The sequence below is a fragment of the Physeter macrocephalus genome, chromosome 5 (genome assembly GCF_002837175.3).
Source record: "Physeter macrocephalus isolate SW-GA chromosome 5, ASM283717v5, whole genome shotgun sequence".
Classification (NCBI taxonomy): Eukaryota; Metazoa; Chordata; class Mammalia; order Artiodactyla; family Physeteridae; genus Physeter; species Physeter macrocephalus.
Genome location: NC_041218.1, coordinates 63,554,988 through 63,571,696, shown reverse-complemented (window position 1 = coordinate 63,571,696; position 16,709 = coordinate 63,554,988). Strand labels below are relative to the sequence as shown.

The 16,709-nt window shown below is 36.1% G+C and overlaps 1 protein-coding gene across 1 annotated transcript in view; it reads right to left on the bottom strand.

The window, feature by feature from the left end:
• GLCCI1 (glucocorticoid induced 1) overlaps positions 1–16,709 on the bottom strand; it is a 121,398-nt gene that overhangs the window by 44,724 nt on the left and 59,965 nt on the right. The window contains exon 3 of the mRNA XM_024131702.3: positions 13,801–13,887. Coding sequence (XP_023987470.1) covers positions 13,801–13,887 — 87 coding nt within the window. The remainder of the gene's footprint in view (positions 1–13,800; positions 13,888–16,709) is intronic.

Below are 16,709 nucleotides of genomic sequence, written 5' to 3'. Positions count from 1 at the left end.
TATTCCACTGTATATATGTACCACATCTGCTTTATCCATTCATCTGTCGATGGGCATTTAGGTTGCTTCCATGACCTAGCTATTGTAAACAGTGCTGCAATGAACACTGGGGTGCATGTGTCTTTTTGAATTATAGTTTTCTCTGGGTATATGCCCAGGAGTGGGATTGCTGGGTCATATGGTAATTCAATTTTTAGTTTTCTAAGGAACCTCCATACTGTTCTCCATTGTGGCTGTATCAATTTACATTCCCACCAACAGTGCAAGAGGAGAAGATAGCAGAGTAGAAGGACGTGCGCTCACTCCCTCTTGCGAGAGCACCAGAATCACAAGTAACTGCTGAACAGTCATCGACAGGAAGACACTGGAACTCAGCAAAAAAGACACCCCACATCCAAAGACAAACAAGAAACCACAATGAGATGGTAGGTGGGGTGCAATCAAAATAAAATCAATTCCCATAACTGCTGGGTGGCTGACTCACAAACAGGAGAACACTTATACCGCAGAAGTCCACCCACTGAAGTGAAGGATCTGAGCCTCATGTCAGGCTTCCCAACCTGGGGGTCTGGCAAAGGAGGAGGAATTCCTAGAGAATCACACTTTGAAGGTTAGCAGGATTTGACTGCAGGACTTCAACAGGACTGGGCGAAACAGAGACTCCACTCTTGGAGGGCACACACAAAGTAGTGTGCGCATTGGGACCCAGGGGAAGGAGCAGTGACCCCATAGGAGACTGAACCAGACCTACCTGCTAGTGTTGGAGGGTCTCCTGCAGAGGCGGGGGGTGGATGTAGCTCACCGTGGGGACACAGACACTGGCAGCAGAAGTTCTGGGAAGTACTCCTTGGTGTGAGCCCTCCCAGAGTCACCATTAGCCCCACCAAAGAGCCGGGTAGGCTCCAGTGTTGGGTCGCCTCAGGCCAAACAACCAACAGGAAAGGAACCCAGCCCCATCAATCATCAGACAAGCAGATTAAAGTTTTACTGAGCTCTGCCCACCAGAGCAACACCCAGCTGTATCCACCCCTCCCATCAGGAAACTTGCACAAGCCTCTCAGATAGCCTCATCCACCAGAGGGCAGACAGCAGAAGCAAGAAGAACTACAATCCTGCAGCCTGTGGAACAAAAACCACATTCACAGAAAGACAAGATGAAAAGGCAGAGAGCTACATACCAGATAAAGGAACAAGATAAAACCCCAGAAAAACAACTAAATAAAGTGGAGATGGGCAATCTTCCAGAAAAAGAATTCAGAATAATGATAGTGAAGGTGATCAAGGACCTCGGAAAAAGAATGGAGGCAAAGATCAAGATGATGCAAGACACGTTTAACACAGACCTAGAAGAATTAAACAACAAACACCTACAAGAATTAAAGAACAAACAAACAAAGATGAACAATACAAAAACTGTAAATGAAAATACACTAGAAGGAATCAAGAGCAGAATAACTGAGGCAGCAGAACGGATAAGTGACCTGGAAGACAGAACGGTGGAATTCACTGCTGCAGAACAGAATAAAGAAAAAAGAATGAAAAGAAATGAAGACAGCCTAAGGGACCTCTGGGACAACATTAAACTCAACAACGTTCGCATTATAGGGGTCCCAGAAGGCGAAAAGAGAGAGGAAGGACCAGAGAAAATATGTGAAGAGATTATAGTCGAAAAACTTTCCTAACATGGGAAAGGAAATAGCCACCCAAGTCCAGAAAGCGCAGAGAGTCCCAGGCAGGATAAACACAAGGAGAAAGACACAAAGACACATAGTAATCAAATAGACAGCAATTAAAAACAAAGAAAAATTACTGAAAGCAACAAGGGAAAAATGAGAAATAACATACAAGGGAACTTCCATAACATTAACCGCTGATTTCTCAGCAGAAACTCTACAAGCCATAAGGGAGTGGCATGATATATTTAAAGTGATGAAAGGAAAGAACCTACAACCAAGATTATTCTACCCGGCAAGGATCTCATTCAGATTCGATGGAGAAATCAAAAGCTTCACAGACAAGCAAAAGCTAAGAGAATTCAGCACCACCAAACCAGCTCTACAACAAAGGCTACAGGAACTTCTCTAAGTGGGAAACACAACAGAAAGGAACTACAAAAACAAATCCAAAACAATTAAGAAAATGGTAATAAGAAGATACATATCGATAATTACCTTAAACGTGAATGGATTAAATACTCCAACCAAAAGACACAGGCTAACTGAATGGACACAAAAACAAGACCCATATATGTGCTATCTACAATAGACCCACATCAGACCTAGGGACACATACAGACTGAAAGTGAGGAGATGGAAAAAGATATTCCATACAAATGGAAATCAAAAGAAAGCTGGAGTAGCAATACTCATATCAGATAAAATAGACGTTAAAAGAAAGAATGTAACAAGAGACAAGGAAGGACACTATATAATGATCAAGGGATCAATCCAAGAAGAAGATATAACAATTATAAATATATACATACCCAACATAGGAGCACCTCAATACATAAGGCAAATGCTAACAGCTATAAAAGAGGAAATCGACAGTAACACAATAATAGTGAGGGACTTTGACACCTCACTTACACCAATGGACAGATCATCCAGACAGAAAATTAACAAGGAAACACAAGCTTTAAATGACACAACAGACCAGGCAGATGTAATTGATATTTATAGGACATTCCATCCGAAAACAGCAGATTACACTTTCTTCTCAAGTGCACATGGAAAATTCTCCAGCATAGATCACATCTTGGGTCACACAGCAAGCCACAGTAAATTTAAGAAAACTGAAATCATATCAAGCATCTTTTCTGACCACAACGCTCTGAGATTAGAAATGAATTACAGGGAAAAAAATGTAAAAAACACAAACACATGGAGGCTAAACAATACGTTACTAAATAACCAAGAGATCACTGAAGAAATCAAAGAGGAAATCAAAAATACAATCCTACCTCAAGAATCAAGAAAAATCTCAAATAAACAACCTAACCTTACACCTAAAGCAATTAGAGAAAGAACAAAAAACGTATGGACACCAAGGGGGGAAAGTGGCAGGGGACAGTGGTGGTGGTGGTGTGATGAATTGGGCAACTGGGATTGACATATATACACTAATATATAAAAAATGGATAACTAATAATAACCTGCTGTATAAAAATATAAATTTTAAAAAGTCTATGTGTTTGAAAAAAAAAAAGTGCAAGAGGGTTCCCTTTCTCCACACCCTCTCCAGCACTTATTGTTTGTAGATTTTCTGATGATGCTCATTCTAAACAGTGTGAGGTGATACCTTCATTGTAGTTTTGACTTGCATTTCTCTAATAATTAGTGATGTTGAGCAGCGTTTCATGTGCTTCTTGGCCACCTGTATGTCTTCTTTGGAGAAATGTCTATTTAGGTCTTCTGCCCATTTTTTAACTGGGTTGTTTATTAATATTGAGCTGCACGAGCCGTTTATATATTGTGGAGATTAATCCTTTGTCTGCTGATTCCTTTGCAAGTGTTTTCTCCCATTGTGAGGGTTGTCTTTTCGTCTTGTTTATAGTTTCCTTTGCTGTGCAAAAGCTTTTAAGTTTCATTAGGTCCCATTTGTTTACTTCTGTTTTTATTTCCATTACTGTATGAGGTGGGTCAAAAAAGATCCTGCTGTGATTTATGTCAAAGAGTGTTCTTCCTATGTTTTCCTCTAAGAGTTTTATAGTGTCTGGTCTTACATATAGGTATTTAATCCATTTTGAGTTTTGGTTTTTTAAAAAATTTATTAATTTATTTTATTTATTTATTTTTGGTTGCATTGGGCCTTCGTTGCTGCGTGAGGGCTTTCTCTAGTTGCAGGGAGCGGGGCTACTCTTCATTGTGGTGCACATGCTTCTCACTGCGCTGGCTTCTCTTGTTGCGGAGCACGGGCTCTAGTCACGTGGCCTTCAGTAGTTGTGGCTCGCGGGCTCTAAAGTGCAGGCTCAGTAGTTGTGGCACACCAGCTTAGCTGCTCCACGGCATGTGGGATCTTCCCGGACCAGGGTTTGAACCCGTGTCCCCTGCATTGGCAGGCAGATGCTTAACTGCTGTGCCACCAGGGAAGCCCTTGAGTTTATTTTTGTGTACGGTGTTAGGGAGTGTTCTAATTTCATTCTTTTAAACGTAGCTGCCCAGTTTTCCTAGCACCACTTATTGAAGAGCCTGTCTTTTCTCCATTGTATATTCCTGCCTCCTTTGTCAAAGATAAGGTAACCATATGTGCATGGGTTTATCTCTGGGCGTTTAATTTTATTCCATTGATCTATATTTCTGTTTTTGTGACAGTACCATAGTATCTTGATTACTGTAGCATTGTAGTATAGTTTGAAGTCGGGGAGCATGATTCCTCCAGTTCCGTTTTTTCCCCCCTCAAGATTGCTTTGGCTATTCGGGGTGTTTTGTGTCTCCATACAAATTTGAAGATTTTTTGTTCTAGTTCTGTAAAAAATGCCATTGGCAATTTGATAGGTATTGCACTGAATCTGTAGATTGCTTTGTGTAGTATAGTCATTTTCACAATATTGATTCTTCCAATCCAAGAACATGGTATATCTCTCCATTTGTGTCACCTTTGATTTCTTTTATCAGTGTCTTATAGTTTTCTGAGTACAGGTCTTTTACCTCCTTAGGCAGGTTTATTCCTAGGTGTTTTATTCTTTTTGCTACAATGGTGAATGGGATTGTTTCCCTAATTTCTCTTTCTGATCTTTCATTGTTAGTGTATAGGAATGCAAGAGATTTCTGTGCATTAATTTTGTAACCTGCAACTTTACCCAATTCATTAATTAGCTCTAGTAGTTTTCTGGTTGCATCTTTAGGATTCTCTATGTATACTGTCATGTCATCTGCAAACACTGACAGTTTAACTTCTTCTTTTCCAATTTGTATTCCTTTTATTACTTTTTCTTCCCTGATTGCCGTGGATATGACTTCCAAAACTTTGTTGCATAATAGTGTCAAGAGTGGACATCCTTGTTTTGTTCCTGATCTTAGAGGAAATGCTTTCAGTTTTTCATCATTGAGAATGCTGTTTGCTGTGCGTTTGTCGTATATGGCCTTTATTATGTTGAGGTAGGTTCCTCTATGCCCACTTTCTGGAGAGTTTTTGTCTTAAATGGGTGTTGAATTTTGTCAAAAGCTTTTTCTGCATCTGTTGAGATGATCATATGGCTTTTATTCTTCAGTTTGTTAATGTGGTGTATCATATTGATTGCATATATTGAAGAATCCTTGCATCCCTGGGATAACTCCCACTTGATCATGGTGTATGACCCTTTTAATGTGTTGTTGGATTCTGTTTGCTAGTATTTTGTTGAGGATTTTTCCATCTATGTTCATCAGTGGTATTGGTCTGTAATTTTCTTTTTTTGTAGTATCTTTGTCTGATTTTGGTATCAGGGTGATGGTGGCCTCATAGAATGAGTTTGGGAGTGTTCCTTCCTCTGCAATTTTTTGGAAGAGTTTGAGAAGGACGGATGTTAGCTCTTCTCTAAATGTTTGATAGACTTCACCTGTGAAGCCATCTGCTCCTGGACTTTTGTTTGTTGGAAGATTTTTTTTTTTTTTTTTTTTTGCGGTACGCTGGCCTCTCACTGTTGTGGCCTCTCCCATTGCGGAGCACAGGCTCCAGATGCGCAGGCCCAGCGGCCATGGACCACGGGCCCAGCCGCTCCATGGCATGCAGGAACCTCCCGGACCGGGGCACAAACCCGCGTCCCCCGCATTGGCAGGTGGACCCCCAACCACTGCGCCACCAGGGAAGCCCTGTTGGAAGATTTTTAATCACAGTTTCAATTTCATTACTTGTGATTGGTCTTTCATATTTTCTGTTTCTTTCTGGTTCAGTCTTGGAAGGTTAAACCTTCTACGAATTTGTCCATTTCTTCCAGGTTGTCCATTTTATTGGCATAGGGTTGCTTGTAGGATGTTGCTCTTAGGATGTTTTATATTTCTGCAGTGTCTGTTGTAACTTTTCCTTTTTCATTTCTAATTTTTGATTTGAGTCCTCTCCCTCTTTTTCTTGATGAGTCTGGCTAATGGTTTATCAATTGTGTTTATCTTCTCAAAGAACCAGCTTTTAGTTTTATTGATATTTGCTATTGTTTTCTTTGTTTCTATTTCATTTATTTCTGCTCTGATCTTTATGATTTGTTTCCTTCTGCTAACTTTGGGTTTTGTTTGTTCTTCTTTGTCTAGTTCCTTTGTCCCCCACTATTATTGTGCTACTGTCGATTTCCTCTTTTATAGCTGTTAGCAGTTGCCTTATGTATTGAGGTGCTCCTATGTTGCGTGCATATATATATTTATAATTGTTATATCCTCTTCGTGGATTGATCCCTTGATCATTATGTAGTGTCCTTCCTTGCCTCTTGTTACATTCTTTCTTTTAAAGTCTATTTTATCTGATATGAGTATTGCTACTCCAGGTTTCTTTTGATTTCCATTTGCAAGGAATATCTTTTTCCATCCCCTCACTTTCAGTCTGTATGTGTCCCTAGGTCTGAAGTGGGTCTCTTGTAGACAGCATATATATGGGTCTTGTTTTTGTATCCATTCAGCCAGTCTGTGTCTTTTGGTGGGAGCATTTAATCCATTTACATTTAAGGTAATTATCGATATGTATGGTCCTATTACCATTTACTGAATTGTTTCGGGTTGTTCTTGTAGGTCTTTTCCTTCTCTTGTGTTTCTTGCCTAGAGAAGTTCCTTTAGCATTTGTTGTAAAGCTGGTTTGGTGGTGCTGAACTCTCTCAGCTTTTGCTTGTCTGTAAAGGTTTTAATTTCTCCATCAAATCTGAATGAGATCCTTGCCGGGTAGAGTAATCTTGGTTGTAGGTTTGCTGGTTTGGTGGTGCTGAATTCTCTTAGCTTTTGCTTGTCTGTAAAGTTTTTGATTTTTTCCCTCGAATCTTAATGAGATCCTTGCTGGGTAGAGTAATCTTGGTTGTAGTTTCTTCCCTTTCACCACCTTAAATATATCATGCCCATCCCTTCTGGCCTGTAGAGTTTCTGCTGAGAAATCAGCCATTAACCTTATGGGAGTTTTCTTGTTTGTTATTCGTCCTTTTTCCCATGTTGCTTTTAATAATTTTTGTTTGTCTTTAATTTTTGTCAATTTGATTACTATGTGTGTCAGCGTGTTTCTCCTTGGGTTTATCTTGCCTGGGAGTTTCTGTGCTTCCTGAACTTGGGTGGCTATTTCCTTTCCCCTGTTAGGGACGTTTCTGACTACAATCTCTTCAAATATTTTCTCAGGCACTTTCTCTCTCTCTTCTCCTTCTAGGGCCCCTATAATGCGAATATTGTTGCGTTTAATGTTGTCCCAGAGGTCTCTTAGGCTGTCTTCATTTCTTTTCATTCTTTTTTCTTTATTCTGTTCCACAGAAGTGATTTTCACCATTTTGTCTTCCAGATCAGTTATCTGTTCTTCTGCCTGAGTTATTCTGCTATTGATTCCTTTTAGTGTATTTTTCATTTCAATTATTGTATTGTTCATCTCTGTTTGTTCTTTAATTCTTCTAGGTCTTTGTTAAACATTTCTTGCATCTTCTTGATATTTGCCTTCAATCTTTTTCTGAGGTCCTGTATCATCTGCACTATCATCATTCTGAGTTATTTTTCTGGAAGGTTGCCTATCTCCACTGCCTTTAGTTGTTTTTGTGGTGTTTTATCTTGTTCCTTCATCTGGTACATAGTACTCTGCCTTTTCCTTTTGTCGATCTTTCTGTGAATGTGGTTTTTGTTCCACAGCCTGCAGGATTGTAGTTCTTTTTGCTTCTGCTGTCTGCCCTCTGGTAGCATAGACTCTACCTATAATCAGTTTTCACAACTGTGACAGCACATTAGATTCTACTGCTAGTGTTGGAAGGTCGGTTGCAGAGGCAGGGGCTGGCTGTGGCTCACCGTGGGGACAAGGACACTGGCAGCAGTTCAGGGGAGTACTCCTTGGTGTGAACCCCCCCAGAGTCCGCCATTCACCCCACCAGAATGCCTGTAAGCTCCAGTGGTGGGTCGCCTCAGGCCAAACAACCAAACACTTGATTTCTGCATGTTGATCTTTTTTTCTGCAACCTTGCTGAACTTGTATTAGTTCTCGTAATATATTTGTATGTTCCCTATAATTTCTACATATAGGATCATGTATCTGTGAATGAAGGCAGTTATACCACTTCCTTAACAATCTGGATGTCTTTTATTCATTTTTCTTGCCTGACTAGAACCTCCTGTGCAAGTGAATAGAAGTGGTGACAAGGTGACAGTGGACATCACTACCTTATTTCTTATCTTAGGAGTAAAGCATTCTGGCTTTCACCATTGAATATGATATTCTCTGTACGTTTTTCATAAATGCTCTTTAATAGGCAGAGAAAATTCATTTTTATTCCTGGTTTGTTTAGAGATTTTCATCATGAATGGATGCTGCACTTTGGCAAATGCTTTCTGTGACTCTACTGAGATAATTATGCAGTTTTGTTCTTTATTTTATTAATATAGTGTTTATTACATTAATTGAATTTTGAATCTTAAAAGAACTTTGCATTTCTGGAACAAGTCGCACTTGCTTTTGGTGTATAATCCTTTATATAAGTTGCTGGATTTGGTTTGCTAATATTTTGTTAAGGATTTTTGCATCTATGTTCAAGAGAGATATTGATCTGAAATGTTAATGTCTTGACTGCCTTTGAAATAAGATAACTCTGGACTTATAAAATGCATTGGTAAGTGCTCCCTTCTCTTTTATTTTCTGAAAGAGTTTGTGAACGATTAACATTGTTTCTTCTTTGAATATTTGATAGAATTCACCAAATCCAATCCTGGGATTTTCTTTGTGAGAAGATTTTAAATTCCTCATTCAACTTATTTACTTGTTACAAGTCTACTCATATTTTCTATTTGTTCTAAAATCAGTCTTGGTAATTTGTTTCTAGTAATTTGTGTCTTGCTAGAATTTTATCCATTTTGTCTTATTTTCTAAATTGATGACATAAATTTGATTATAATATTCCATTATAATACTTTTAAGTTATGTAAGGTTGGTAGTAATGTCACCCCTTTCACTGCTGATTTTAGTAATTTGTGTCTTTTTTTTTCTTCGTCAGTCTAGCTAAAGGTTTGTCCACCTTGTTGATCTTTTCAAAGAACCAACTTTTAGTTTCATTGGCTTTTTTCCAGTATTTTTCTGTTTCATTGGTTTTTGCTATATTCTTTATCATTTCCTTCCTCTGCTTGCTTTTGCTCTGCTTTGCTCTTCTTTGTCTGGTTTCTTAAGATGGAAGCTTAAAGTACTGATTTGAGAATTTTCTCTTTTTCTTATATAGTCACTTAATATAAGTTTTCCTTGAAGTATTGCTTTACCTGTACACATAAATTCTAAGTTGTCTTCTTGCTTTCATTTATTTAAATATTTAAAATTTTCCTTGTGGTATTAGGTAAGTGTTCTTTAATTGACAAATATTTGGGTTTGTTAAGGATTTCTTTCTGTTATACTTCAATCCTGTGTAACCTACTGAGAGTTGTTTTATGGCCCAGTATATAGTCTCACCCAGAAAATGTTTCACACATGTTTGAAAAGAATGTGTATTCTGCAGTCAGTGGGTAGAGTTTTCTATGTATGTCAGTTAGGTCAAACGGACTGATGATATTGTTGAACTCCTCTATCTCCTTGCTGATTTCTACCTACTTAGTAATTCTTTCAAGTATTGAGAATAGGGTATTGAAATCCCCAATTAGAGAAACTGAATTTCTCCTTCCACAGTTTTGCTTCATGCATTTTGAGACTGTTGTTAGATGTACATACAATTTTTGACTGCTATATCTTCCTGAATGTATTGACCTTTTAATCATTATGAAATGTCTCTATCTGTCTTCAGTAATACTTCTTATCTTAAAGTCTATTTTGTCTTGATGTTTCCTTATCATTACTGTTTTCATTATGTATCTTTCCCCATCTTTTTACTTTCAACCTATTTGTGTCTTTGAATCTAACATGTGTTTCTTATAGACAACATATAGCTGAGTGTTGCTTTTTTATCCAGTTTGACAATCTCTGCCTTTTGAATAGAATGTTCGCTCCATTCACATTTAATGTAATTATTTAAATAGTTGGATTTATTCCTGCCATTTTGCTATTTTTCTGTTTGTCACATCTTTTTTATTTCTTCCTCCTATACTGCTTTCTTTTGTGATAAATATTTTTATTGTATCTTTTTAATCCATTTCTGATACTTTTTATTTTCTATTCTTATAGTTATTTTGTTAGCAACTGCTGTAGGGATTATAACATGAATTCTAATTTATTATAATCTACTTCAAAATAATATTTAATTCCAGTAAAAGATAAACTATATTCCAAAATGTCTTTTCCCTTGTTCTCTTTTGTGTTATTATTGTCATATATATTAAATGTATATGTTATAAACCCAACACAACAGTGTCAGAATTACTGTTTTATATAATCTTAGAAAAATGAGAAAAATCTATCTATAGACTTTTATATTTACCTACATATTTGCCAACACTCTTCAATTCTTCCTATTGATTTGAATTAAATAGCAGGAAAGTCTCTCAATCTTTGTTTATCTAGGAATGCTTTATTTCACCTTTATTTTAAAAGACTGGGTTTTCTGAATATAGAATCCTTGGTTGATATTTTTCTTTTAGCACTTTGAATATGTCATGCTTTATGGTTTCCACTGTTTCTGATGAAAAATACCAGTTGTTAAAGGTATTATTGGTCCCCTATGTGTAATGAGTCATTTTCTTCTTCCAGCTTCAAGATTTTCTCTTTTCCTTTTGCTTTCAACAGTTTAACTATGATGTGTCTATGTGCAGCTCTGTGTGTTTTCCTACTTGAGGTTTTGTTGAGCTTCTTGAATCTATATAGATTGTGTTTCATCAGATCTGGAAAGTTTTCTGCCATTATCTCTTCAAATATTTTTTAACTCCCCTCTCCTCCCCTCAGTCTCCCATTATGTGTATATGTATGAAGTTAATGTTTCCCCACAGGCCTCTGAGGCTTGACTTTTCCTTCAATCTTTTTCCCTCTGCTCTTTCAGAGTATATAAATTCTCTTGACCTATATTCAAATTCACTGATTCTTCTGCCATCTTAAATCTTCTATCAAGCTCATCTAGTGAATTTTTTTTAATTACTATACTTTTTAACGCTACAGTTTCTGTTTCTATATTTTTTATAATAATTACATCTATGTGGAAATTCTTTATTCATTGCGTCACTGTGGTCCTACTTCCCTTTGATGCTTTAAACATGGTTTTCTTTAGTTCTTTGAACATACTTATAATAGCTGCTTTGATGTTTTAGTCTGCTAAATCCAACATATGGAGACACTTAGATACAGTTTCTATTGACTGTTTTTTTTTTCCTTAACTATGGGTCATCCTTTCTTGTTTCTTTGCATATCTCTAAATTTTTTGTTGAATGTTGGGCATTTTAGATAATATATTGGAGCAACTATAGATTCTGATTTTCTCTGAGGGTGGCTGATGGACTGAAAGTCTGTTTTCCCCACCATGTGTGGTTGCTGATATCTCTACTCCACTTCCCCCCCCCTCATTTTTCTTTCTATGACTGGCTTTTTAAGACCTTTTTAAGCTGGTCTCCAGTGTCACCTTAGTGTTTAGCCAAAAACTATTCAGAAATTTTACTCAAGCATCTCAATCCAGTAAAGCTTCCACTCTCAGGATGTGTGTGTATTTGAATGAGGATTTGTGTGTGAAATGAGGAGTGCATTCAAAGTTTGGGCCTTTAAAAGTTGGCCTCAGATTTTATTACCACTAGGCCTGTTTGATCTCCTTTCCAGATATTCTTAGGCTCCACTAACCAGTGATACATGGGTGACTGGGCCCACTTGATATTCCACTGTGCCTGTCTACAGCCTCCAATCAACCTGTGATATGAGGTGAACTTATCAAGCCCCCAAGATTGTCTTACCTCCTAGAACTCTCTATAAAATCCTGTTACTCCATGAGTCTGTTGCTTGTCACAAATTAGACCACAATCTCAGACTAGCAGAGCCATTGGTCCTCCCTATTTGTTTGCAACTAAGATTCTTACCCTGAGTTCAGTACTCTTCATGAATAAAGTTTCTCAATTTATGTGGTTGATTTCCAGAGTGATGAATTTGTTTTGACAGTTTTGTCCAGCTTTATGATTGCTTTGTGAGGAAAGTAATTAAATCTCTCACTCAGTCATGTCAGCCATTCCTTTTTTAATAGTGTATATCATGTATTGCTGTAGTCCAGAGTTTAACTATACCTAATCTTGGCTATAACTTCGAGATTGTATTTACCTCTAAGATAAAAGAGCAAATTTACTTTTTATTCAATATTACTCAATATTCTATGCATAGATATGTACCTATTTTAGACTAGATATATTAGACTCAGCTTCCTTTGTTTTTTTTTTTTTGCTGTTGGGAAAAACTGATTTTGTGCATATGTGTTTGTGTGCATAGATAGGAATTGAGGATTTCTGTATGTCAATAATATAGAGAAGTTCCTAAAAATGTAATACAATCACAGGCAAAATCATGCTAATAGACTACTATATCTATTCAGTCCAAACACCACAGTATATGAGAAATACTGATAACCTATAGTATATGAAAATTATACTAAGAGGTATGGAAACTATGGCATATGAAATACATTTGAGAGAAATGTCGATGTTTACCTGGAGGAAAATGACATATTGCAAGCCTTTCAAATATTTAAATTAGATGTATTCAATATTGATACAGAGGGCAGAGTCAAAACTCAGGGATATAATTTTGAGTTCAATATAGTACAAAATAAACTAACAACTTAAGCGGCAACAAGCAGAACTGGCTTGGTTTTCTTGCAAAGATATAAGCTTTTCTCACTGAGAATGACTGTAATAGACTAGATGAATGTTTTCTAAGAAGTGTTTATATAGGAGATGGACTAGATGACCTTCCAACTCTAAGTTTCTGTAATTTTATAAAAGCAAATAAATAAGAATTTAGATGGATAAAAGATAACACTACAGGAAAATAATAAAAAAATATATTAATACATAGAATTATCATAATTTGGGTTATTCATAATAAGGGAATGGGTTATAATAACTGTTTCTCAAAGACATGGATTCCACTGTACTATCGGGTCTCAAAGGGTGACAATATGCTGGATATCATTAAAAAATTATAAGAAGGCTTCCCTGGTGGCGCAGTGGTTGAGAGTCCTCCTGCCGATGCAGGGGACACGGGTTCGTGCCCCAGTCCGGGAAGATCCCACATGCCGCAGAGCGGCTAGGCCCGTGAGCCATGGCCACTGAGCCTGCACGTCTGGAGCCTGTGCTCCGCAACGGGAGAGGCCACAACAGTGAGAGGCCCGTGTACCGAAAAAAAAAAAAAAAAAAATTATAAGAAGCAGAAAACACTATCCTACCTTTGTAAAAATTGTGATCTATAGTTCTAGTTGCGGTAACTCAAGAATAAGAAAGCTGAAGTGGGAACAAAATATAACAAATAAACAAGACAAAATTACATAAAATCAGACTTCATTCTGGAAAGGCAAAAGCTGAGTGGGTACATAAGAAATATTTATAAAGAATATGAAGGGCACAAATAATGTTAACTCAGAATTGTTCACCAAAATGTGGAAGGCAACCTTAAAACTCTGAGAGCGGTAAGTTTATCACAAATATAGGAAGTATCATTATATTCAGGAAATAGTTAAGATAATTTGCTAGGACCAAAGCAGGACATAGACTGAAAACAGAAGTGACTTACCTCTTTTAGTTGATCAGCACTCCCCCATGATGCAGAACGCTGATGTGATCTCTTTTCTGTGCCTTCTTCTACCCAACAGCTAGGTGTCTTTAAAAAAATAAGTAAGTAAAATAAAAAATAAAGAATTTTGCCTCTATCCTTAATCTCACAGCAAATCAAATATATTTCAAAATCTTAGCATATACCAATTAAAGGGTTATACTGAATACTAAAATCCCTTAAAAGCTAAGACTTTCATGACCCTGTGAAATGTTTATTATTCTGAATTAGATATGATCAATCTAATATGTCTCTGAGTAATGTTACTCAAAACATTTGGTTTTTTACATCAACATTAAATTTATCAAATTCAAAGAGAACTGTGAAATATGCATATTGGTGTTTTTAAAGAGAATAGGCAAACTAATTATGAAATGTCATGTTTACTAAAGAGAAGTAAGATTAACAGAACGTGCTTAGAAGCAGTGGGGTTACAGATGACCTACATGTCATATATTTAGTTAGGTAAAGGGTTGAATGTACTACTCTTTCTATACTCAGGGAAGAGTGTGTTAATAATAGTATCCTTTTTTGAAAAACATCAAGCATCTTTATAAAAAATATAAAGTTACTATAAAAATAGAAAAAGTTATTATAAAAATAAACAAGATTAAGCTAAACTGATTATAATTTAACACAATGCATCTTAAAGAAAACCTGAGCTACATGGCATAAAACAGAATTGCTTTTACCTAAAACTTCATTTTCAGTGATTTAACCTATAACAGACACTACATCCAAACATAACACAAAACACTAAATGCCAAATAGTAAGATCATTTATTAGTGGTATTAAAAATTAAAAAATATTGAACTACCATCCTTAATATATAAGAAGACTCTTAGTGTAATGCAACTTAGGGAAAGTTAAAACCACTATTTTAAGACAGATATAGGGTAATGAATATCATATATAAATATTGGGTTGGCCAAAAAGTTCACTGGGGTTTTTCTGTAACATCTTAGGGAAAAAACCCGAACGAACTTTTTGGCCAATCCAATATAAATATATATTGCTTCAAAAATTATTTTTTATTACATACAGAAAAGTTCATCATTCATATTGAGGCTGCACCTGTGACTTTACATAATACACAACTTATGAAGAAGCCATCAGTTCTGTACAATTCAAAATGCTTGTGGACCAAGTTTTAAATAATTACCACCTCTTAAAAGTAATGATGCTGCAAAATAAAACCAATAACAGTTCAATGCTAGTTGAATAAAAATACACATAAACTGCTTAAACAGTTCAAATACTAAAGTGAAACTATTTAGTCATAATACTGAGTAACATTTTATTCAGTTGGTAAGAGGTATTAATATATCAAATAAACGGCTTGCAAATAATTATATAGTTATTAAATTTTCCTAATCTCAGTCCTAGAGAAGAAAAACTACTCTGAAAATAATCCTCCCAAGTAGTCATATTTTTAATAATTTATGCTAAAATTATTCAATTATGACTTTGTTTTAGTCAAATTTTTATTTCGAGAATTTATATCCCTTAATACTTTTACCTTTCTACCAAGCAGAGGCATTGCGCTCATCAAAAATCAAATGCTTAAGGATCACAATGTTTAAAACTGAAAAGCATATTCACAGAAAATAAATAAAATTTCTGGCACATTCCATAATTAACGAAAACATTTATAACACTATTTTCATTTTGTATGGCTCTAACTTTTTCAAAGGAAATTTACATAAACTGTATCTCCAACTTCGAGTTAAATCAGTAGCCACAAAAATTCTGTAAATGCCTTAATACTGCCAAGCACAACAATGGCAAATGAAACTAAATCTGAGGTCTCTCATCTCAGAGTATCTTCTTTCTTCCTATTGTCATTCTTTTTTTAAAATTGAATGTGAAAACCTATTTGATTATTTCAGAATGTAGTATTGGTTATATAAAAGAAATACATAAAAACTAACTACAAGAGAATATTTATGTTCCTGAAATCTATCTAGTAAAATATATAGTTTTTTTTAAAGTACAAAACCACTGGAAGAATCCTTTCAGTCATGTGGCTGTAAAATTACATGCATATAAATTGTGTAAGTATATTCATCATAGTTTCAACTTTTCCAAAAAATACTCCCCAAAGAAAAATTTCATTTTAATTGCACATATATACAATTATATTCTAAAGATTGCATTGTCCAAAACAAAAGCTACTAGCCACATGTAATAATTTATATTTAAATTAAGGAAAATAAAATAAAACAAAAAATTCGGTTCTTTAATCTCACTAGCACCTTTCAAAACCTCAATAACCACATGTGGCTAGAGGCTATGGGCTGCCATACAGAACAGCACAGATACAGCTCATTTCCACCACTGCATAAAGTTCTATTGAGAGCAGTGTTTTATACATTTAATCATTGATTTTATTTTATTTTATTTTTTATTAGTCATCAATTTTATACACATCAGTGTATACATGTCAATCCTAATTGCCCAATTCGGCACACCACCATCCCCACCCCACCGTGGTTTTCCTGCCTTGGTGTCCATACGTTTGTTCTCTACATCTGTTTCTCAACTTCTGCCTTGCAAACCAGTTCATCTGTACCATTTTTCTAGGTTCCACATATATGCACTAGCATGCGATATTTGTTTTTCTTTTTCAGACTTACTTCACTCTGTAGGACAGTCTCTAGATCCATCCACGTCTCAACAAATGACTCGATTTCATTCTTTTTTATGGCTGAGTAATATTCCATTGTATATACGTACCAAAACTTCTTTATCCGTTCGTCTGTCGATGGGAATTTAGGTTGCTTCCATGGGCTATTGTAAATAGTGCTGCAATGAACACTGGGGTGCATGTGTCTTTTTGAATTATGGTTTTCTCTGGGTATATGCCCAG